Source organism: Sorex araneus, chromosome 4 (genome assembly GCF_027595985.1).
Source record: "Sorex araneus isolate mSorAra2 chromosome 4, mSorAra2.pri, whole genome shotgun sequence".
In the NCBI taxonomy this organism is placed as follows: domain Eukaryota; kingdom Metazoa; phylum Chordata; class Mammalia; order Eulipotyphla; family Soricidae; genus Sorex; species Sorex araneus.
The window spans coordinates 81,463,878-81,489,491 of NC_073305.1; the positions used below are offsets into that span (position 1 = coordinate 81,463,878).

A 25,614-nucleotide genomic window follows, 5' to 3' on the forward strand; every position below is an offset into this window, starting at 1 on the left:
GGTAATCAGCAGTCTCCATTACATATCTTCCTTTTGGGGAAAGTGGGGACCGCCAAAGCATTGCTCAGGAGCCCAAAAGACCACTCCCGGGCAAACTCTGCCAACAGGAAGGGCAGCTCAGTACTGGAGCAATACCTTAATATAACAGTGCATGAATACTGAGGATGCAGTGCTCAGAGACACTCGGGGCTACAGCTGGCTGTGCTTGGGAGCCATGAAGTACCAACACTGGAGTTCAAATTTGCTTTGATGTGCCCCTGACCTCTGCACTCATTTCCCTGTGTTTCCCTATCTTTCTTTCCATTCCCCAAAATGCTTTTCCTCCAATCATTTATCCTTATTTTCCATCACTCTGGAAAACCCTGCCAGGAGACTTTTCCTGCTGTAATCCCTTTTACTGGTTCCCCTGATTCCTGGCCTACCACCACATATACTCTCAAGGTATTCTTCAAACATTGTCCAAAAGTTAAAGAAAACCAAGAAACCTTTAGTTTAGCTTTAACCTTAATTGCATCCTTTTCAGCCCTGGCTGCATGATCAATAATAATGAAAACATTTGGATTAATATATAAACAGCCTTTTCCTCTGGACCCCAAAATTCAGAATACCAAAAGGCAAACATACAAATATTTGCACTCTTAAAAACCAATGCTACCTTAACAAATAGATACAATAATGTGCAAGAAGGGGGTGGAGGGAGAATCAGAAAACAAAACTAATTTTTAGCACACTGATTCATCCACCTTAACTAAATTGCCTCCAAGATTCTCTGCATAAATGTTTCTATTCATCTCTTGCATTATTTGACAATTCCTCCAGGACCTTCTTTCATCCTCTATCTTTCCTCTCTTCTGTATACTTAATCTTTCCTCAAGTTCTTCACATCAGTCACCACAAATACTCAAGTCTTCCTTTCCTAACAGAGTCCTCAATTTAAAAATTCCTCTGGCTGTCTCAGTCTTTTCTTCTTCCTCTCATTCCTCAAAACTTCCACATTTATGACCTTGCATTTTCACTGCCATTTTTCACAAAATCATTGCAAGTTGCCCTCTTTCCCCTACATTTCACCTCAAGCATTGCTTGAAGGTCAAGGTTGACTTTCTCTTTCTTACATACCATGGCTTCCTCTCAAATTGCATCCCTTTCTGCTGATCACAGACCACAGCTCTGGGATTTGACTCACTTGAATTTCTAAGTGTCTCCTCTCTCCTCTCTCTTGAATCCTATCTCTCTCCATACAACTTCCTTTTGTTCTTTTCATAAAAGCAGCATTCCCCAGAATATGCCTTTTCCCAAGTATTCTGTATCTTGTTGTTGTTTGATTTGGGGGTGCTGTACCAGGCAGTGTTCAGGGCTTACACCTGGCTCTGCGTTCAGGGACCATTCCCTGTAGACTTAGGGGAATCATATGGGGTGCTGGGGATGGAACCCAGTAGACCACTTGCAAGTCAAACACCCTACCCACTGTACTATCACTCTGGACCCTCCCCAAGAATTCTGACATTGACCCTAAAGAATCTTGACTTCCTTGCTGAACTATCTCATCCACATCCATGGCTGCTTTGCCATTCTAAATTCTAATGAGTTTGTATTCTATCAAAAAGAGAAACACTCTTGTCAAAATAGCTGCCTTTCAGGACTAAATTCTCTTTTACTGTAAAGTATGGATTGAAAGGCTGACTTCTAGGACAGACGGCTTGGCTCAAGTTCTTTCATTTTTAAAAATTCTTTTCTGCTTGTAATACAATTTCTACAGACAATACCACAAGTAGAAATCACTATCTAAGACCAGGTCTGTCTGACATCAATTAGATAGGCAAAGAGAAGGGGACAGACAAAGAGGTAAAAAGGCAGAACCCTTTGCCACTGTCAGGGAAATCCTGGACTTATAAGCTTCAACCATTGCTGAGTACTTCTTTTCTTTTCTTTTCTTTTCTTTTCTTTTCTTTTCTTTTCTTTTCTTTTCTTTTCTTTTCTTTTCTTTTCTTTACTTTTCTTTTCTTTTCTTTTCTTTTCTTTCCTTTTCCTTTCCTTTCCTTTCCTTTCCTTTCCTTTCCTTTCCTTTCCTTTCCTTTCCTTTCCTTTCCTTTCCTTTCCTTTTCTTTTCTTTTCTTTCCTTTACTTTTCAAATTTTTTCTTTTGAGTACTTCCTTTCTGTCTCATCCCTTGTTCTGGAGTGTTTTGAAAATAAAATGCCACCATTTCTGCAAAGAGGTAACACATTAAGTCCCCAAACCTTAGGAGTGAATTATTTACCTGGATGGCTTTTGATTGACCTGGAAAAATGGGTGCTAAAATATGTGTGGAATTTGGAGAAAGACTGCTGCAGAGTTGGAGTGGGCAGGGGAACAGGAAGAAGAGCAGATGCCTAGAGGAAAAGGGAAGTTCACCAGAGAACCGGACTCTGTGGTTCCCCAGGCGGCCAGCTCCCGACAGGAAATCCATTGTTCTACCGTCTGTTCAGCCAAACTGGGCATTAGGAATGTCTGAAGTAGTGGTGGCCACAGAGAGGTCCCTGAGCATCTGCACGGCATACTTCCTGGATCCTTTGCCAGAGGGCGAGAATTTTCACCCCTCAGAGTTGAAAGCTCAGTCAGTACCTTGGGAACTTTGCAAGGTCTTTCTTCCATCTGGCAATTCCTTCAGGATGCCTATACCTCCATTTCCTTAGAAATCAGGGAAGTGACTAAATGTACTATGTGTCAACCCTTTCAACAGTCACAGCTGCCTTCCCCATTATTCTAAGCACTCATTAGTAGAGTACGAATGCTGCAGCTGAATACGTGCTGATGAAAGGCTGTGCATCCGAGATCTTTTTTTAATACATTTAACAAAATTTTTCAAATAATTCAATCTAGTCTGATAGCAGCAGTTTTGTAAAATAAAGCCCCACCAAACTAATGTATTTCATGGGTAAATGAACATTTTTGCTTTAATAATTTATCAATTTCAAGATGAGTATTTAGGGCCAGTGATGTTGCTCAGAGTATTGTGCTTGCCTTGCATTGTGAGGCCGCGGTTAGATTTCTGGCATGGAAAAAAATAAGAGTAAAAATAAAATACAGATGAGAGGGCTGGAGAGATGGTACAATAGGATTCAAGGGAGCTTGCCTTGCATGTGACTGATCTGGGTTTGATCGCCAGCACCCCATAAAGTCCCCAAGTGCTGCTAGGAGTGATCCTGAGTGCAGAGCCAGGAGTAAGCCCTGAGTACTGTTGTGTGTAGCCCCCAAATTAAAAAATAAAATAAAATAAAATAAAGGTGAACACATAACACTCATTTTTTTAGGGGAAGGATTGCATCTCTTTACATAAATTTTCTAGGCAAAAGAGTCTTACAGAAACTGCCAGATCAGCTGACTCCACACTGCCCTTAGGTGACTGATCCATTTACATATTGTGTAATACTAAAAGCATTTAAACAGAAAGGTTTAATGGAGAGTAGAAATAAAAGGAAGAGAACTCCCCACAAGGGAGGAAATAAGTGGGGAATTAAGTTAAGACAGACATTGATTTTGATTTTGTGGAACAAGATCTGGGGTGATTCCCATGTCTCTCTTTCTCCCCGATTGTTACAATCCTAGACAACTCACTTATTATGGATCCCAACTTCCTTATTTGCAACTTGGAGACCAAACTGCTTCAAAATTGTAGTTAAATTTAAATGTGCTTAAATGTGAGGGCATTTTTCTTTTCTTTTTGGGTCACACCTGGCGATGCTCAGAGGTTACTCCTGGCTCTGCACTCAGGAATTACTCCTGGCAGTGCTCAGGGGACCTTAAGGGATACTGGAAATCAAACCTGGATTGGCCATGTGCAAGGCAAATGCCCTACCACTGTGCTATCACTCCAGCTCCCTGATGGCATATTTTTAATGGTCCATATAAATGATCACATAAAATAATATTGCTATTTAGTTTATAAATAATATTGGTGTCTTCAGAATAAATTGGAAGGTGGGCAATGTCAGGATTTAAGATCTAAACAGAAATGAACAGCATCAGAAACTGATGCTGACTGATTGAGAGACGAGACCATGCAGGTCTACACACAGAATGGCAATCAGACACAGAATTAGATAATATAGAAAAAGTAGAGCCATGAAGGCAAATAAATGAGAACAGATGACAAGAGAAGAAATAGAGCAATGAAAAGTTCCAAGTTAGACCCAAGAGGAATAGTGAGGGGCTCATTCTTAGCTATTTGCTGAAGATTGAAACTGAAAACGTTTTTCTGAGTGTCAGAAAGTCTTTCCCTTAGGTCTTTTCTGCTTAGATATTGTCAACAACCAAAGAATGATACTTGGGAGTTTTGTTTTAGAATGGCTAAACTTGTGCTGGCATAAAATATAATACCTTTTCACAATGAAAATTCCAGATGACAGTTCCACTCCCTCCTACTGCATCTCCCACTTACTTGGATAAGAGGAAAAATTCATGTGCAAAAAGATGTCTAACTTTCTTACCTGGAATGCTTATTTCTCCTTCCTGATTCCATTCAATTCTACTCCAATTAACATTAATGTCACTGCAGCAGTTCAAAGATACGGGATTGTTGTCACATGTCACCATCATTTCCACATCATTTGCCAAAATTAGGATGGGTAAAACATCTATGTTTTTTTTGGCCTCATATTCAAAAATATCCATGGTCAGTTTGCAAATGTAGTTACCTGCACAGAATACACAAAAGCCTCAATTATTACTACACTGATGCATTTCTTTAGAATAAAAACCTTGTGTTTTATAGTAATACTTCATTAAACATCATTTTCAAAAACACATGGGATTTGGTTTGATAAAATATAAAGGGATATTCAGAAAGTGTCAATGGAGACACTTCCAATATCACCAATATCACTTTAAGCAGATAGCCTAAAGCAAGAGCAGAAATCTCAGCATCTTAGCTAAAGATACATGGGAATGGGTAGGGCAGAAAGGAAAGAACTGGAAAACTTTGGTGATTTCTTGTGGATATCGTGAGCATCTCATTTAACTTTGCAGCAAAAATCAATGTGAAAGGACCCTTGTGCCCGCATCTTAACTTCGCATCCCTTCTTGACATCTGTGTTATCATGGGCTCACTGATTTCTAAAATGGAAGTTTTATTGCTGGCACTCAGTGAGGAAAAAATACTTACACTTCTAATGTTTCCAGGGAGGAGATGGAGGAGGCAGGGGCAGCTGAGAAAGAGAGGGATTATAATGACATACAAGAAAATTTGGTGGGGGATGGATATGTTGAGTATCTTGATTATGGTGATGCTTTCTGCTTTTTTTTTTTTTTTGCTTTTTTTGGGGGGGGATCACACCTGGTGTTGTACAGGGGTTACTCCTGGCTCTGCACTCAGGAATTACTCCTGGTGGTGCTTGGGAGACCATATGGGATGCTGAGAATCAAACCCGGGCCGGCTGAGTGCAAGGCTGCGTAGCAAGGCAACCTCTGTGCTATCACTGTGCTATCACTCCAGTCCCAATGGTGATGTTTTCACAGTTTACCTATACCAACACTTATGAAAAAAATTTTTATTTTATTTTTTATTTCATGTATTTATTTATTTATTTTTGCCACTCTAGGTTTCTTTTGATAAGTGTTCATGTGGGATGTTATTTTCCATTTCTTTACTACTGTTTCATGACAAAATATATGTAACATTTACCAACTGAAACATCTTAATGTACATTTGTGGAAATCAAACATTTTAAATACTCATAGTTTACTGAATACTGAATTTCAGCTGGACCTCACCAAAGATTTTTTTTTTAATTAAAATGTTTGCTTTTGTCTTTAGTTTCATTTTCTTATACACAGTTACAAAATTGTGCATGATTGGGTTTCAGTAATATAATGTTCCAACACCAATACCATCACCAGTATACATTTCCCACAGCCATTGTTTCCAGTTTCCCTCCCCCCACCACCCCTATGGCGAGCACTTTTCTTCTCTCTCTCTCTCTACCTCCCTCTCTCTCTCTTCCCCTCTTTCTCTCTCTTTTTCTGTCTCTGTCTGTCTGTCTGTCTCTCTCTCTCTCTCTCTATCTTTTGGCATATGGTTTGCAATACACACACTGTAGTGAAAGTTTTTGGAGGAATGAGGGGTTAGGCCACATCTGGTCATGCTCAGGGACTGACCTTAGGATACACTGAAGACAAAGTCTAGATTGGTTTCATCTAAGACAAGTGCCTGACTCACTATACTCTTTTTCTAGTCCTTTAAGTTTCAATTGTTACAAGCCTTAGTCAATGTAATGTATCTGCTTCCCAAGACTAAATTTATGCCATGGGATTAATTTTTAATTTTGGAAACTGGAATCCAAGTGACTTCTCTCTGAGGAAAAATCACCAGCGATGTACTATAGCCTCTGTTTGACTTCTTTATGAGCACCTCATTCCCTTTCTGGACTTAGTTCTTGGGTGAAACCCACCTGCATCACCCTGAGTGATGTTGTAAATTGTGAGTTGGGACACTGAGGTCAAGTTATTGAGCACTGAGGTGTAAATGGAGAAGTGGCTGCTGTTCTGGATGTCCATGCGGCCCTCCACACGATGCCAGGACACATTGGATGATGGAACTTCATTCTCACACACTAGTGTGACTGAATCTCCTTCAAAGATGATTTCTGGTATAACAGAGAACTTGGTTTCATCTGGAAAACCCAAGAAAAGGTATTAGGAGTCAAATCAAATAACTGCAAGTGATAGACACGCACCCCCAAAGGTTCTCAGAACATCTCACAGCATCTGTGGTGCCATCCAAAATGGGGCAATCAGACCTCCCCAAGCCATTTTAGCCAACCTGGTATCTGAACCCAAGAAATAAAGTCTGCCACATATAATAGACCTGGAATCCAGTTTGGGGTTTTTGCACACTTAATAGTCCTTAATGGTGTAGATGGAGATCCCAGGGCTGTTTTCGAAATTTCAAAAAGTTTGGTAGAAAATTGCATATTTGCTTATGAGAAAGCCCAAATGCTAATTCATACATTGTTTCTTAGCTAACCACTCAGATCACACAGTTTTCTCGTACCGATGCCTGATAAGTCATGCTCACAGAAAGCTCTGGTTAGTGGTGACATTGTTGACAGGAGGCATTAAAGATGGTGAAGGTGAGGTGCTGCTAAGGCTGTTCCTACGTGATTCCACACCTTGAGATCAATGATGCCCTTAATATTTAATTCTAAGCTTTTCTTTTATGTTGTTACTGCCTTACTTATTATGAAATTTAATTTGCTCTTACATCTTGTTTATGTTGTAGCTCTTTCCTTCCTAGTATGTATCTATTTATTGATTCCAATATTTCACTTTACAAATGTCCATGTGTCTATAAACACCAGTAGAGAAGGTAAGGAGACAAGACAAAGCTGTAGGAGGATGGCCTGTGCTCCTGGCAAGTGGCACCTTTTCTCTTAGACATGCATCCAACAGTCTGTTTTGGTGTTTCTTCTTCCCCATGTTAATCTTCACTGTTACCTTCAACTCAGAACTCTGGGCCGAGACACCTAGAATATATATGGCTATTCCTTCCTACAAAATCTGGTGCTCCTCACTACCTTTCTCAGAATAGTACATTCACCACCTCCTAACACAACTGGGCCCAACAAATTTATCCCATTTTTAAGATTCCAGGCCTCCTTTCGTTTGGCTATAAGTGCCCTGAAACATGTTTCTCAAACTTTCTTATGCATCAGAATCACCCGGACTTTGCTTGGGCTTGCCAATACAAATTAGTGTCCCAGTTGGTCCAATTGCCTTCCTATCAAGTTCTCAAGGGGTTCTGATACTGCTGGGGCAAGTGTGCATATTTGAGATTTAAGGTTTTAGAGTTAACAATGCAATGGCCCCTATTTAATAAGCAAGTATTTAATAAGCAAACACTAATAAGCAAAGACCCCAAGCCCAACACAGTATTATTCTTTTGGCTGTTTCGTATCTGTTTATTAAAAATATCTATGAACCAAGATGACTTTGTAGTTCTTGATAAAAGTTTCTGCCCCTCCTACCCCCACTCCCTCATATATTGTGACATTAATCCAGTTGGGAGGTTCTGACCAACAGCAGGAGGCCACACAGAAACCATTGGGCCAGGAACTAGAGAAAGAGCAAATCACAATCTCATTTTTGAAGTAACAGTAAACATTATTGACATATCTAACTAGACTCCATGTACAGGAGAAATGCAGCCATATTCCACTTACTGCTAGTAACAGCTTGAAAGGAACCATCGTCCATTTTGTAGGTCTGATTCAGGTTCTGGATCACTTGCTCATTTGCTTTACGCAATAATTTTGTTGAGGGTGCTGTTGTTGTAACTTCATAGGCCACAACTACACTCCCAGGACTGGACAGAAAAGATTAGTTTAGTAAAAAATTAACTGACCTGGAAGAGTCTAGATCCTAGTGACTTATTTGCATGGAAAAACAAAAGAACAGGTATAGCATGGCTACATCTTATCATTTAGGGTACATTAAAATAAACCTGTTTTCAAGATCTAGTTGAAAGCCCACACCAAAGAAAATGTCATAGGGGCATATTAATCTATTTCCAGACAGGTAACAAAAGAAGGAGCATCAAAGAAACAAGAACAAGAGCACTAAATCAAATCAAATAAACTAGCGGTGTCAGCCATGGGCAGAGAAGTCAAGATTCTATTTCTGTGAACATACCTGATTCTTTGAAAATGGCAACCCAAAATTCTGGAACAATGCAAACTCACTCAGAGTTGCTAGCATGCCAGCCTTGGGGCAAGGGTGTCATTCACAAAGTACCATGGGTCTAACTGGGTGGCCAACTTCTCTTGTACAAAGGTGACGTTGCATGGGTAGCTTGCCAGGCTCTGCTGTGCAGGCGGGATACTCTCAACTAATATTGTATAGTCATCTAAGCTCTACCAGGGATGGCATTGCTTTGCTTTATATTTTTGAGTTCCCTAGATCAATGGTTTTCAACATACATCTGCCTTCTGGCACCAGTCTACAGTTTTAAGTGGTTGAAAATCATTGCCCCAGACTACACTCATATCTTTGTTTGCATGTATAGAATGAAGCAAATCTTTCCCATTTCTTATAAGTAGGTGCACCTGTAAGGAGTGAGCTACTTTTATCAGTATTTTCTTTTCCTCTAGCGACCTGGTGTTGCTTCACCTCTACCTGACTGTTCCTGTGGAGCCTCTCAGATGATGCCCTACTCAGTGGTTTGTCTTCCTTCACTGATACCACTGCAAAAATATACCCTTGTTAGAGCTTCTTACCTGAATCCTGTCACAGTCACCATTTTGAAGCCTGGTAGGATACTGTAACCTTTCCAGAACTGGAAAATAAAGCAATATAGATAGATGCCATGTATCAAAGTCAGATAAGAGATAAGTCAAAAGATTTAAAACAGTGTTTAAAAAAGTGTATATTCTTCATTCCTCTACAGTATATTTTGTTAACTGGCATGGACAGATATTTCAGAAAGCAGTTCTTAGCAATTGACTTAGGTTAGTCTAGGGTCCTCAAAAAATCCAAAGAACTCAGGAAATTGCCTAAAGAAAAAACTGGGGAGGGGGAAGGTAAAGCAGGGGCAGCTATGAAGTCCAGTGCAAGAGAGCAGGACGGGAACTTGGATAAAATCATTCTACACTGGACCCCAGAAGGTTCCATTAGACCTTCAGGTTCTGGAACTTAGAGTTCCATGTTAACCACACCCAGACCTGCTGTGCTCATTCATTACCAGCAAGCAAGCAGGAAGCATGGAGTGACATGGAAATAGAAGGTGGGAGCCTTAAAAATTTTATTCCCTGGAGCTGGAGATACATGAAACACGTTTTTATGGTCTACATATATTCTACTTACCACAATTTTTAAAAGTATTTATTTATTTATTTATCTATTTTATTGAATTATCATGAGATAGAGCATTACAAAGCTGTTCGTGATTGGGTTTCAGTCATACAATGTTCCGACACTCATCCCTCCATCAGTGTAATTTCCCAGTACCAATGTCCCAGAGTCCCTCTCACCTCACCTGACAGCCCCTTACCCCAGCCTGCTTTGTAGCATGCATTAGACCAATGTTGTTTTGATAGTTTTTCTTTTTCTTTTCTTTTGTTTGTTTGTTTCTGGGCCCCACCCTGTGCTCCAGGGCTTAGTCCTGGCTCTGTTTTCAGGGATCACTCCTAACAAGGCTTAGGGGACCACATTTGGGTGCCAAAGATAGAATTCGAGTCAGTTTCATGCAAGGTAAGATATCCACTCCACTATCTCCATTCCTTTGATGATGTTTTTATTCCACTTTGTTTCTTCAAATAGTGAAATTCTATTCAGTTGTTATATTTATAGTTCATACACAATGTGAAAGCACAGTGCCAAGTAATGGGATGAGTAGGATCAAAGGCAATCATATGACCTTCCTTTTCCCCAAAAGTATACATGGTGTAAGTGTAAAAATGTTCCCATGCTATACAGAACTATTACATGAAAATAAGAATTGCAAGTACTCTTCCAAGTCAGCTCTTCATCATGGTAAGCACTGTAGTACTGTCATCCCGTAGTTCATCGATTTGCTAGAGTGGGCACCAGTAACATCTCCCTCCATTGTGAGACTTGTTACTGCTTTTGGCATATCAAATACGCCATGGGTAGCTTGCCAGGCTCTGCTGTGCAGGCAGGATACTTTCAGTAGCTTGCCATTTCTCCGAGAAGGACAAAGGAATTGAACCCGGGTCAGCGGCCACATGCAAGGCAAATGCCCTACCGCTGTGCTATCGCTCCACTTCATCATGGTATCCATGGAAAATATTTGTGTGGTGAGTGGTAAATGTGAGTGGTAGACTACTTCTGGCATAAGCCAGAGGCCAGTTAATCACAGAACTGAGGGACATCATTATCTTAATTTATGACATGCATTTTGGAGGCACCTTTTCTGATAAACTAACACTTGCAGATCATTTACAGTTAGATTAATTAATTCGGTAGAAAACATTATGACTATCGTCTTGAGTTGAAGAGATAGTACAAGAGGTAAGTCACTTGCTTTGCAAACAGCCATTCTGGGGTCCATTCCTGGAACCCCATATGGTCCCTTCAGCTCCACCAGGAGTGATGCTGGAGTTCAGAGTCAGGAGTAAGCCCTGAGCACAATTGGGTATGGTCCTCAAAGCAAAAACAAGCAAGCAAAAAGAATAGTGTCTGGCCCATAAATACCACTTAGGAAATATTCTCTATTTTCACATGAGTAAATTTACATCTGTCTTAAGTGTGACATTCTCCAGAATGAGTACTTTTGAACACTCTGTGTTTAGTCTTGGGTTGGTCTTCCAAAAAAGGGTATGGATTTAATTGTACTCTTATGAAGATAAATAGGAATATACCATTTGGTGCACATAGACTAGACTTCTGAATAGAATTCAGTGAATTGATGCCATCAAATATTATCTGAATCAATTCAAGGGGAAGATGTCCCACCAATAAGTCAAGATGGTGTCAAATCAACCCCTGAACATTTGGTGATTTATCATTTCAGACAAAGGAATGAGTTAGATTCACATTCTTATCCAAGCAAGCTGTCATTATGACTAGAGCAGATTCAATAAGCTCCAAAAAATGTTGGTTTAGAGGATCTTATAGGACTAGAGAGATAGTGCAATCCAGCAGGGCACTTGCCTTGCACAGGGTTGACCCAGGTTTTATCCCTGGCACCCTGTATAGTCACCTAAGCTCTACCAGGGATGATCCCTGAGCACAGAACCAGGAGAAATCCCTGAGCACTGATGAGTGTGTCCCGAAACCACCCCACTTCCACTTAAAAAAAAAAGGGTCCTAGAATCAAAATTTACCGATGTTTCAAGGTCAGTCTTGTAGGATCTATAGAGAGCAGAGGATGAGTTCTTGAGGTCTTCTTGAAAGCCCACATTGAGTCTAACTGACATTTTCAAGGTAACATCTACTGCAAAATACAGGACAATATTTAATATCTCATGTTAGTATTTAAGTACATGCAGGATAGAGAAATAATTACTTGAGCTGATTTCAAAAAAATGTTAAACAATTAACGGGTAGTTACTCACCTTCCCTTAGCTGGCAAAAAGGTCCCCTGGGAGGCAATCCCTTAAGGCAATTGCACTGGTGTCCTGCAGGGACATTGTCAAGCTCTTGACAGGTAAGATTGTTGAGACACCTTTCCAGAGACCACCTATAGTCTGCTTCACAGGAGCACCAGATTTCATTCCCAGCAGGCCTGCAGACTATCACCAATCAAAACAATGAGGAAAGAGAAAGCGCTTACACTCTTTTGCATGCATTGACTAGGAGCAAGAAATACTAATTTAAATGCACAGTGCCTTCCAGGAAGCTCAACAGGGCTGCATGTGATCACATGACTCCTGTATGTGTTGCCATTCTACCATTCTATACTCTGAGTGCTATGATCCTCAGGTTGGTAGCCAGCTCCCAAGATGGCCCCTTACTTTTGGGCATTGACACTCCTGTAGTGTAGTTCTTTCTTATATTATTCGCAGATTGGTCAGTGTGACCACTTAAATATGGCAAAAGAAATGGCATCTTACTTTAGGTATTGGGTTATCAAAGGCAAACTGGTTTTTCTCTTCCTCTCTCTTTCACACAAACACATATTCTCTCTCTCTCTCTCTCTCTCTCTCTCTCTCTCTCTCTCTCTCTCTCTCTCTCTCTCTCTCTCTCTCTCTCTCTCTTTTTCTCCACTTGCTCTGGGAGAAGTCAGCTCCCATAGCATGAAAAATTGAGACATTCTATGGTGAGAATCTAAAGTTTCCAGTCTAGAGCCGGTCTGGAACTCAGAGCTGCAACACCACATGAATAGTCTTTAATTGGATTTTCAAGGATTTTCAAGGCTAATTAAGTCCTTTGGATGACTCATGTCTGACTGATAGCTTGATGGCAACCCTATGAAAAACTCTGAGCCAGTCTCATGCAGTGAAGCTCCTCTCATAATTCTAGGTTACTTCTTTAATATTTGTTTTAAGATGAAAGTTTGGGGGTAATTAGTTAGCAAATTAAACATGAAACAATAAATAAGAAGTATAGAGTACAGGTAAAAATTGTATCTTTTACCTTTGCAGTCAAATGTGAAAATTCCAAATTGACTCTGATCCTACTGGGGACATTGAAAGATGCTCTGAAAACAGAGGGCTTTGGATTTATTTCTAAAATTGGACCACATTTATGTCACTGGAAGCTTGCAGTTTGTTCTTGGTGATAGGCACCTCGGCTAGAGCTCAGAGTTTGGTGATATACAGGAAAAGCATGAAGTAATTCATATGATTGGTCACCAATTCTAACTTTATTGCATCCCCTAGTCTCATCTAATCTAATTCCACTCTGAGTCACCTCGCCGAGGCCCTACAGAGGCTGTAGTCCATAAAGCTCAGGATTTCATTAGCTTTCAGAAAGGAATCACCTCTCAATATGTAAATGACTATTCTCCCTGACAAGATAAAGTAAACTTTTTGAGGGTATTTGCATTTTATTTTATTGGGGGTGGGGGGAGGTGTGTGGGGTTTGAGCTACGCCCAGTGGTGCTCAGGGCTTACTCTAGACTCTGTGATCTAGGGTCAGACCTGGTGTTGCTTGGGAAACCATACTGCATCCAGTGTATTGTACGGAGACTGAACCAGTGTCAGCAACTCGCAGGGCAAACCCCTTAACCCCTGTACTATCTCTGGACTCAGGATTTATCAGTAGTAGGGATTTGCTTCTGGAAGGCTCTGAAGTGAAACCTTAAATAAAATCACACTGCAAGCCTGTGGGGATCATTTCACTTATCTAAAACATACTTTGCTGTAACATCAAGGCTCTTAAACAGCTTTTCTCTTGATAACCCTAATCTTCCATTTCAAAGCAATGGGGTTTTATGTTTGTTTTGGTTTGGGGGCCAATTCTAGGGACGTAATCCTGGCCCTGTGCTCAGGGATCACTCCCAGGGGTAGGGAGAGGGATATGAAAGCTTTATGGGATGCTGTGGATTGAGTCTTGGTGTGCTGCATGCAAGGCAAGCGCCTTACCCACTGTATTATCACCCGGTCCCAACGATGGGTCTTTGACTTACCTGTTGTCACCTCCAGGCTCAAGATGTTTGTGGTTGGATCAGTATCATTCCCTTGAATTGGAAATTTGAGACTGTCCAAGTGAGCTATGAGAGGGTCCAGGAAAGAAACATTTTCAAAGCTGATCTCAATGTCAAGCGTGTAATCTTCAGCTACAGGACTACTCACGACAACTGAAATAAAAGTACAAGAAAAGTGTGAGCACTTATCTTGATTGGCAGAGGAAGCACAAAACAAATGTGGACGTTGGACAGATCAAGCTTCAGGAATTTCCAATGAGTTTTCTTGAGAAAAAAAAATCTGTCATCATCACTTAGGCCCCTCCTTCATGGCACTTCCATTCTACAACTTTACTACATGAAGAAAAAGAACATCTGTCTCTTTCTTCTTCTTCTTTTTTTAAAATTTTGGCTAAAGTGTGGTGGTTTCTGGCCCTTTGAAAGATTCACAGGCTGTGATTGGGACTTTTCTTTCTTCTTACTCCTCTAGTCTTCTTACTCCTCATCTCCTTCTTGGTGTTCAAAGCCATTTCTGTTTTTTTGATGGATAATGAACTATAATGGAACAGAATAGAAACAAGGAGACCTACCAGGAAGACTTTGGCTAATAAATGCCATGGTCTCGATTCACAGGAACATCTGCATTTCCAAGTTGGCATACATGTGTCCTTCAGTTGACATATACGTATTTCGTGAGTTTAAGATTATAACTTGAAGGACTGGGAAAAAGACCTTTGGTTTGTTAGTGGAAGGGCTTTGCTCATAGCTTATGCAAATAGAATGGACTCTTTGTTCTTACCAAGCATTGCCTGTCTCTAGATCATGCTCATCAAAAGCACAAGCAATAAATTACAAAGTAAAATTAAAGAAATTTTCTGTTCCTGGTGTCTTTTCCAGTTTGTCTATAGGCTGGTTGATGGGCAGACATTCTAGATTCACACGCACACCCACTATAGGCAAGCAAGACAATACATATTGAAATGTTCTTTCACGGTTTCCTATATTACATCACGTCTGGCTTCTCAAGCGAAAGGACTATTTCTTTAATTTCTTATGATGGCCTTACTCATTCTAACTGGTGTGTTGCTAACCACGTAATAATTATGTGCTCAATTAATTTTTATTAAATTTATGACCCTCATTGTTGAGTCACAGATTCACCTCCCTGTTGCTGCAAGAATTTTTTCCTGATTCTTGGCTAAAATATATGATTAAGCATATAACATATGGACTAATTTAGTAGCTACTGAAAAACATTTCAAAAACTATAAGAATTTATTTATATAATAGATTAGGAAGATAAAAATAAATCCTGAGTTTATTTTTATCTTGAAATTTAGATAAGCACTGTAGCACTGTCATCCTATTGTTCATTGATTTGCTCAAGCAGGCACCAGTAATGTCTCTATTGTGAGACTTGTTGTTACTGTTTTTGGCATATTGAATACGCCACAAGTAGCTTACCAGGCTCTGCCATGCGGGCAGGATACTCTCAGTAGTTATAATGAGAATAACATAACGAAAGGGACGGAAGAATTGAACCCGGGTCTGCCACGTGCAAGGCAAATGCTCTACCCACTGTGCTACTGTATATTAATAAATACTGTAAAAAATTGATTTAAAATTTAAATCACATTTAAATGCATGATACAACTCACCCTAAAATTTAAAAATCTATGTTGGTTTCTTATACGAGCAAGTAGCTTTTGTATAATTTTGCAATATCCACTTTATTTATTTATTTAAACAAAATTTTCTTTAAATGTTCAAGGACAATTAATGTGAAAATGGAAAATAAGTAAGCCTATTATGGGAAAATCCAATTGGTAAGTGTGCATTATAAGAAGCTCTAATAAATGTTCACTTAGAGTAGTAAAATATGGAGAATTGCCATGTTGGCATCATTGAACTTGCTGTAGTTAATTCAAACTTTTAAAAAAATCTTTGCTAATTTATTTTTTAAATTAAAATTATTTTCTATCTTTAAAAATGTATTTTTAGGGGCGTAAGAGATAGCATAGCAGGAAAAGTGCTTGGCTTTCATGCAACAGAGCTAACCACATAAGATTGATCCCCAGGACCACATATGGTCCTGCCAGGAGTGATCTCTGACCACTAAGCCAGGAGTAAGACTTGAGCTTTTGTCGGTGTGACCCAAAAAGCAAAATTTTAAAACCTGGATTTACAAGGTTGAAGATGTTACTCAAAAACGTTAGAACATAAGCTCTCTGTCTGTGAAGTCTTGGGTTTGAACTCCTGCTTCGCCTCCCCTCTACCCAGATTCTGCCCGCTGTGGGTCTTATGACAACTAAACAAAATAGTTATAACGAGAATAACATAACTTTTAAAAACCCCGCAGAGGGGCTGGAGTGATAGCACAGCGGGTAGGGCGTTTGCCTTGCACGCGGCCAACCCGGGTTCGAATCCCAGCATCCCATATGGTCCCCTGAGCACTGCCAGGGGTAATTCCTGAGTGCAGAGCCAGGAGTAACCCCTGTGCATCGCCAGGTGTGACCCAAAAAGCAAAAAAAAAAAAAAAAAAAAAAAAAAAAAAACCCGCAGAATCTCTGTTATGATACTGAGGCATTGCTTTAAATTTCCTGTTTTCTTTCTGAGTCTCAAAAGACTGCAATGGGAACAAGTTTCCTGGAAGAACTGCTAATCGCAATGTGTGTGATCCTAACTCTAGACGCAGTATGTTTGCTCCTGGGAACACTCGCAAAAAGAATACTGCCTGATATTTACAATTTCTACTTCAGAGTACATCCTTTTTCCTGAAACATAAAGCAACCATGTTTATACCCTCCAGAGGATTCACTAGCTCTAGGATTTTCTTTGCCAGTGGCCCATCTAGCCTCTTCCCATGAATACAAACAGGATTTCCTGGACAGTAGATTCTTTTCACATGAGTGAGGATGAAAATAATTGCAGACCACCCACTTCATCGTTTCTTCATATGCACTGAATAATGCATTGAAGCTCCAGGCCAGATCCAGGGCCTGGAGCTAGCATTGCATCTATTCCTGCTGAGGGCCTTGCCTATCTGATACCCTTGAATCTATTTCTCTGCTCTCTTTTCAGACAAAACTGCAGAATAAGTGTGTGTCTGGAAAACACATGGTGATTCATGAATAGCATCAACCCTGACCAAAATCATGACTGCTGTTCCACTGAGATTTTAGAAGTTGAGTCAAAAACAACTTCTAGTGTTTGAGAAATGCCCAACTGTGAATTAAGCACCAATTTCTAAGATGAGGATCAAGTTAACCTTTTACTTTCTTTAACAAAGACTAAAGGAACATGGAGCCACCTTGGCATCTTTCTTCTCTGCCATGCTTTGGGGAGGGGAGGGACTCTGGGTTTGGGGCAGGTATCCTGGATCCACAGGATCAGTATGGCCACATGGATGGATGGTTGGGATTGGAAGCATACTCTGCTCACAGTCCTCATCCAGATTCATTGCTTAGGACAGAAACACCAAGTCCTGGGCCAGAGCAATAGTACAGCAGGTAGGGTGTTTGTCTTGCATGCGGCCAACCTGGGTTTGATCCCTGGCATCCCATATGGTCCTCCCAGTACTGCCAGGAGTAATTCCTGAGTGCAGAGCCAGGAATAACCCCCAAGTATCACTGGGTGTGACCCAAAAAGCAAATAAATAAATAAATAAGCTTAAAAAAACTGCCAAGTCTTACTTTTTGTCCTCTTTCAAAAATGCCAACTTCAGAGTTGGAAAAAGTGACACTCCAGTCCTGGTCCACGCTCCAGGGAAATCAGGAGCAACACAGGACATTTCAAACACCTTTCTGCTGCTGCCTTGGGACTTTCTAATTTCACACAATTTATTTTGTCTTGTTTTGGTGTTTTTCTCTCGTGTGCTTTTGTGGTGTGTGGGGGTTGTTCTGATGCACTGATGCCATGACTGGGAGGTAGCATGGGCCAGGTGTCACGGTTTAATGAGTCGAGACCTATCAGCAGAGCCAGGAGGCACAAACCAACCAGGATTTCCTCTCTACTTTTCCATAAATCACTGCCCGCCACGCAGCACTTATCTTAGAGGCATTTCTGGAAAGTTGGCCAGACTGCGACAAGCGGTTCTAGGTCCTAATCATAGCTGTTTAAGTAAACAATCCTTTTTCTGCCTGGCAACCCTAATGAGGATTGTGGTTCTCTGTAGTTTGAGACTGAGAAGATGCATGAATTAACACCCCTCTCCTTGCAAAGAAAAGGAAAGGCTGCTGAAGAGTAATACACTGAGAGCAGTTTACCCTTAACCAAACAGTATGAAGTTCTCTATCAGTGAAGATTTGGGAGGTTTGTTTCTCCCTCTTGATCCAATAATAGGTAACTATAGAAAGGTAACTACTTTTCTCCTTTCATTTTTTTTTTTTTGCTTTTTGGGTCACACCTGGCGATGCACAGAGGTTACTCTTGGCTCTGCACTCAGGAATCACCCCCTGACAGTGCTCAGGGAACCATATGGGATTCTGGGAATTGAACCTGGGTCAGCCGCATGCAAGGCAAACGCCCTACCCACTGTGCTGTTGCTCCAGCCCCCAAGTTATTCTTAATTGAAGTGCAGATTCGAGTAAACTTTTTTTTTCTTTTTGGGTCACACCTGGCGATGCACAGGGGTTACTCCTGGCTCATGCACTCAGGAATTACTCCTGGCGGTGCTCGGAGGACCTTATGGGATGCTGGGAATCAAACCCGGGTTGGCCACACGTAAGGCAAATGCCCTACCCTCTCTGGTGTCGCTCCAGCCCCTTTCTTTCTTTTTTTTTAAAAACAAAACAAAACAAAACAAAACATGTCCTAGTAGTGGCAATTTGGCAGCATCCTCCATATACTATCAGACCATTGCTCAGCAAATAGTTGAAAGAGCCAATTCTCTTAGGGGTCAGGAAGGTTCACTCACCAGACACTCACCAGAACCCTGGGCTATGATCTTCCTGGCAGAAGCAGCGGAAGGCGAGAGGGAAAGACTGTAATTAAACAATGGGTCTGTGAAGTCTGGTATCACTGTGTCACTGGCATCCCATTGCTCATCGATTTGCTTGAGCAGGCACCAGTAACATCTCCATTGTGAGACTTGTTGCTACTGTTTTTGGCATATCGAATACACCACAGCACTGCAAGGCTCTGCTGTGCAGGCGGGATACTCTTGGTAGCTTCCCGTGCTCTCCGAGAGGAATGAAGGAATTGAACCTGGGTCAGCCCGGCCGCGTGCAAGGCAAACTCCCTACCTGCTGTGCTATTGGTTTGGTAAAGGGAAACAATTCCACTAGCTCCTCATATACTCTACTCAAAGTCAGTCCCATATGAAGTTCTCCTAATTAGAAAACCAACAGAAGCACCAAGTCTCTTTACAAACCTGGTCCATTGGAATCTTACAGGCAAAAGTCAGACACCCCTGCTGGGAAATAAGTCTGAACCATGAGCATGGACTCCTGAGGGAGTTGGGGGAGAAACACCTTTTTTTAACCTGAGCAGGTAATTTCATTTCTGTGAGCCAGACCCAACTCATCTGGAAATGGGAGTTGAGAATTCCATTCTCCAAATGGGGTTAAGGAATTAGGATACTGTGGGAAAACCCCTTTTAAGAAGAATGATAGAGATCTCACCTCAACATAAATCATTTCTTTCTCTGCTGATGTCTGCTGATATGTCAAGAAAAACTAATGCTATTGTAATTAGTTCTCACCTTTGAGACAATAAAGCGACCACCCAGCCAGAGAACAGAAACCAGAAATTAAAAGAACAAAGCACTCCCAACACGAAAGGTCAGCCCTCAAATCAAAGTCAAACAGCAGGCCCAGAGAACCTTCTCACGGCACTTTGCCATGGGCTGCTCAGAGCATTAAATACCACCTTATCGCAAGAAAGATTATAGCAACAACCCCCTCAACTCCCCCCCCACAGTCCTTACCTCAGTATGGAAAATGCTCAGCATTTCCTGGACTCAGAAAATAAGGGCCAGCATACGCGGGGCCCAGTCTCTGGAAAGGTCAGGACTTCCGCACTGGTAGCCATCATCACTGTGTGTTCTCTGACCAAAGAGGTGTGAAAAAGTAGGCAGTGCCAACCCAGGCCTGGGACATTTTGGATCCCCTTCCTCAACACTTCATGCCACAGAAGCCATTGCTTTTGAAGCTAAAGAACCAATGGGGGGAATCTTCAGTTCAGGCCCATAGATACCGTCCAGTGGAACTCAAGAAGTTGGCTGGAAAACTTCACAAATTAGCTTGTAACATGCATTTGTATCACTTCTAATTCATGAGAATTAGGTTTCCCTGTGCAGAGTCTCTCTATAGAATGGAATTTCCAGTTTACCAGAGAACTTCTCACATAAGCTTCTCATCCAAATCTGTTTGGTGCCTTTGGCCTCTATGCCACATGATCAAGTGGATCTTGGAGGGTTCTGGGTATCATGGTTCCCTTTACCCTGAAATCTGTCTCCCAGGTATTTGATCTACTCCTTAAACTATCTCTCACAGAGTTCCTTGGCTCTTTTCTTAGTTCACTGCAGAAACCACAGCTGATGGTCCATATTTCTGAGCTTCCTCACTGGTCTCCTAGGTACTAACTTCTCTTATTCACTCATCCATTCATTGTATCACTGTCATCTCATTGCTCATTGATTTGCTCGAGCGGGCACCAGTAGCGTCTCCATTGTGAGACTTGTTGATACTGTTTTTGGCATATCGAATTTGCCACAGGTAGCTTGCCAGGCTCTGCTGTGCGGGCTGGATACTCTCGGTATCTTTCTGGGCTCTCTGAGAGGATCGGAGGAATCGAACCTGGGTTGGACGCATGCAAGGCAAACGCCCTACCTGCATCCATTGCACATGGATAATCATCTTCCCTTTGGCCCCTTCTCTATGCCAGTCCTGTAGTCAGTTTAGAATCTGCTTGCAGGTATAATCTGGAAATAGTTCCAGACGCTTTAATTCATACATACATGGGCATTTGCATGATATACATATACATATAGTCAACATATAATGTATATACATATATACACATATATTAGATTTTCCTATGGCAAGTTCTTTCTTCTTTCCATAACAACAATCTTTCAAAACCAAAAGTATGATTCTTCAATTTATCTGCATAAATTCCTTCTTAGGGTCCCACTTCTCTTGTAAGTATCTGACCTTCTGAAACTATAAACTGACCAATTAACTTTAGAAAGAACTTTTCAATGCTCCTAGAATAAATATGACTCTTTTTTTAATTTATTTTTTGTTTGGGGGCCACACCTAGTGAGGCTCAGGGATTGTTTCTGGCTCTGCACCCAGAATTTACTCCTGATGGTGCACACGGGACCACTAGGATTGAACCCGGGTCAGCCATGTGCAAGGCAAACTCCCTACAGCTCTGCTATTTCTCAGGCCCCCATATATGCCTACTCATCCTGCTCTTACAGATGGCTTTAGGAGTTGGAGAGAAAGAGTGAGTACAGCAGCTCAGGTGTTTGCCTTGTGTGAGGATGTCCCCAGTTCAATTCATGACTCCAAATGCTCCCTTGAGCTTTCCCAGGTCTGGGTCCAATAATTATTGCATCCCCAAACTATAAAGATTTTGGGCCTCAAAAGGAACGTGTTTGGTCACAAGTTCAAATCCCTGATGTCCCGCAGGGTATGACACTGGCTTCTGAGATCTGTGATCCTTGGGGCTACAAGCTATTCACAAGCAGATGTATATCAACACCACAAAAAGGGGGTCATGCTCTGTCACTAGCCAGGTGTGTAGGCTCCATAGTCAGGAGGTGTGACCCCCAAAGAGCACAGGTGTGACCCCCAACTAAGGGAGGTGAGCACAGAGGTCAAGTTAGCAAATATCACATAATGTGCAAGTACCAACATCAGAAGTATCTGTACCCCTGCAGCAACATCAACTTTATCACTGTATCACTGTCATCCCGTTGCTCATCGATTGCTCAAGCGGGCACTAGTAACATCTCCATTGTGAGACTTGTTGTTACTGTTTTTGGCATATCGAATATGCCACGGGTAGCTTGCCAGGCTCTGCTGTGTGGGTGGGATACTCTCAGTAGCTTGCTGGGCTCTCTGAGAGGGGAGGAGGGATCGAACCAGGGTCATCCGCGTGCAAGGCAAACGCCCTCCCCACTGTGCTATCCCTCCAGCTCAACATCAACAATGAAGGAAAAGGGGACAGGGAGAGAGAAAAGAAATAATAAGTTAATTACACTTTGGGGAAGGAAATTTCTTTTGAGGATTCTCTTTGCATAAGAACTTTTGTTTCCTTCCTGCATTTAAAGCTCCAGAAAACAAGCTGAATGCATACATGAACGAGTACACACTCTGGGGATTAAAGTCCAAATCTAACATTGCACTAATTCAACACTCAAAGCAGAAAACAGATGTGTCTCTGGATATTCTGCTAACACTGCCCCACTGCTGCTTTTATTCATAATTTTCCTAAAGAAAGGTGCTCCCACCGGGACTTCCATTCCAGCTCTATGCTGGCCTAGTGCTGGGCTTTTCCATGATTTTTCTTTTTTTCACTTCAGAGATTCTGTAAAAGTACCAAGGCCAATTCATCTTTCACAGATGATGGGTTAAGTCATTAACACTTTCAAAATCAGTTTTGATCCCCAGGAGTACTGAGGACCATGTATAATAAATGGAAAACATGTTTTTATAGTGATTTGTCATCACGATTGTTTTTAATGAAAGCACTTCTGGAAAAATTTGGAATGTCAGGTCCTTTAGATGTAAAAGAAGTGGTTTCCTCCCCAAGGGCTGACATCTCATGCTGTTGGCCTAGGTCATAAAGCAAGGTCTCAAAAGCACAGGAAGACCTGACTTTTTCCATCTGTCCCCTCTCCAGCTGCCCCCGAGGAAGCTGGCAGCCTGAGCCCTGGAGAGGAACCCGGTAAGAACCTGGAATGAGAACTCACCCACACTTAGTTAGATTTCCAAAAAAAAAGTATTTCAAATTATCAAATGGGGGCCTTTCTGGCCTTGTTCCTGTCATGATGTATAGCAGATCTCAGGGGGCTGTCAGAGATGAGGTAAGGCTGCTGGCTTTAAAGCATAGGAAGTTCTGTGAGTGTATAGATCCCGTTGGGGAGGAGGGGTGGGAAGAGGAAGCAAAGATTCCACAAATCTAACTCAAGACTAAAAGGAGAAAATAAACAGAAGGCAAGGGAATAGAAAATGTCAGTGGCATTCTTTGAAATGAGTGTTTGGAGAGTTGACAACACAATTTCATTCAAGCACCCAGAAACAGTTGGATCTGGTTGCCACATGTGGAAGGGGCTCTACCAGACACCCCTACACCGACCTCAGGGTAGGTGCCGCTCTTCGGCAGCCTAGATTCTCCTGACTAGACCAAGTTGCAATGTGCCCACCAAGCAACTTAATCATGATGTTATGAAAACAGAGAAAACCCTCCCAGAGTGCCCATTCAAACACAACCATTTTAATCTTAATTGGGTGCATTTTTCTAGTGTTTTTTTCCTGTTCATACATATTTCTATGTAAAAGAACATATGTTACCTACTGCCCGCTCCCTTATCTTGTAGAAGTTTTACCTTCTCGATCAGTGTATTTTTCTAGATCAATGTTTTTCTAGATTAGTGTTTTTCAACCTTTTTCCAACCATGGCCCTCTTCTGACTCTGATTTCTTCCTCTAGTTTCCCTATCCTACTGTTGGTTCTCTAGTCTCTAGCTGTGTACCCTTTTGTACAGTTTTCACCTGTGGCCCCATGGGATATCTTGGGGGCCCACTGGGGGGAATATAGCCTTGGTTGAAAAACATTGTCCTAGACAGTTGGTTGCTGACACCACACTCAACAATGGAGAAAGTGTGCTCTGAACTTGCAAAAGGACAGCTTCTTTGTTTATGCATCTGTTGGGCTAGAGATATGCTCTGTGACAGAGATGAAGAAAATGCTAGAAAGCTCCTGAGTGCTGGGATGGCAAGCAGAAAGCAAAATAATTTTAATGCATTGAGACTTCTATGGACTGGAGCACAGTGGATAGGGTGTTTGCCTTGCACATGACCAATCTGGGTTCGATTCCTTCATCCCTCTCGGAGAGCCCAGCAAACTATCAAGAGTATCCTGTCCACACAGCAGAGCCTGGTTAGCTATGCCAAAATAGTAACAACAATTGCCAAAAATGTATGACAAAAACAGTAACAACAAGTTACTGTTATTGTTCGATATGCAAAAAACAGTAACAAGTCTCACAATGGAGATGTGACTGGTGCATGCTCGAGCAAATCAATGAACAACGGGACAACAGTACTACAGTGCAGTGCAGTGATACCTCTATAAAGCTAAGGGAACAGATAAAAAAGGTAATGGAAATCCAGGAAAAGAAAGCCGTATGTCTCAGAAATCTGTGAAAGCCTTACATGCAGGTTCCCATGTGAAGTGAGACTTAAGCATCAGTTTTCACAGGCAAACAAAAGGTGTTGATGGAGAAAACACTGACTATGTGACAGGAAACAAAAGGAAACAAGTGGAATGTGCTGGGGGCGGGATCTGATGAAACTCCACTATTGAAGTCTAACTCCCAAACTACTGGGAGTCTATGAAGAATTTTATGAGGCTCCAGCCTCAGTCTCTTTGGAATGTAGTGGGAAAACTGGAGGAGAAAAGAAACTTGACCTTAATTTAATCCACAAAATAAAAACTGGAGTCAGAGAAGAAGAAATTAAAGGGGGACAAAAAAGACGCAGTGGAAAATGCTGCATCAACAAGAGAGAAATGTGCTTTATTTGGTGGTAGGAGACAGTTGAGGAGAAAGTCAGAGAAGATGTGAGGAGCTGTGATGGTATGAAGGGGAATTGCATTTTGCAGTTAAGATCGCTTTAATGTCATTTGGTGGCATTCCTTTAGGACTTCTAGAAATTGAATTTGGAAGCAGCATGGAAATTGAATTTCGATCACTGTGCTCTAAAAAGTTACAGAAAATGTCATTGGTGGGATTTAAAAGAATAGGTGACGAAGTACAGAGTTTACCTACCTTCTCGCTTTTGCCTCAGTGACAACTCCCCTGCCAGGTCATGTTCATGAAGAGTCTAGAAGAACATTTTAGAAAATGGTCCATTAGTATTAGAGACATCTTTTCCTTTTTCCTTTTTTAAAAATTTTATTTTAGGTGCCATGGTTTACAGAACTGTTAATGGTATGATTTTTATGCATTAAAAAAAATACCAGCACCATACGCTCCTTCACAGTTAGTCTTCCCTCTACCCTATTCCAGTCTTTCCTTTCCCCTATTTCCCTCTATGGTAAGCTTCCCTCTGAAAACCAGTTTTCAGGTTCTGTTGCCTTTGCAAATTTTTCATTTCCTTACTAGTTTTTTTTAAATATCTGCATATATATATGAAAGAGATCATTTTGTGTCTGTCACTCTCCTCTGACTTCACTCAGCATAATACTCACCAGATCCATCCACTCAAAAACAAATTGCATGATTTCACCTTTTCCTATAGCTAACTAATATTTCACTGAATGTGTGTGCCATCATTTTATTTTAACTCAGTCATCTATTCTTGGACACTTGGGTTGTTTTTGA

The 25,614-nt window shown here is 41.3% G+C and overlaps 1 protein-coding gene across 5 annotated transcripts in view; it reads right to left on the bottom strand.

The window, feature by feature from the left end:
- ADGRF5 (adhesion G protein-coupled receptor F5) overlaps nucleotides 1–25,614 on the bottom strand; it is a 118,706-nt gene that overhangs the window by 22,144 nt on the left and 70,948 nt on the right. For 3 of the 5 annotated variants that reach the window (XM_055136267.1, XM_055136269.1, XM_055136266.1), the window contains exons 3-10: nucleotides 25,060–25,114; nucleotides 14,062–14,232; nucleotides 12,047–12,223; nucleotides 11,816–11,925; nucleotides 9,248–9,306; nucleotides 8,195–8,337; nucleotides 6,425–6,646; nucleotides 4,466–4,672 (exon numbers count right to left, since the gene is read on the bottom strand). In XM_055136267.1, coding sequence (XP_054992242.1) covers nucleotides 4,466–4,672; nucleotides 6,425–6,646; nucleotides 8,195–8,337; nucleotides 9,248–9,306; nucleotides 11,816–11,925; nucleotides 12,047–12,223; nucleotides 14,062–14,232; nucleotides 25,060–25,114 — 1,144 coding nt within the window. The remainder of the gene's footprint in view (nucleotides 1–4,465; nucleotides 4,673–6,424; nucleotides 6,647–8,194; nucleotides 8,338–9,247; nucleotides 9,307–11,815; nucleotides 11,926–12,046; nucleotides 12,224–14,061; nucleotides 14,233–25,059; nucleotides 25,115–25,614) is intronic. The other 2 variants (XM_004605840.2, XM_055136268.1) reach the window with 1 other exon arrangement.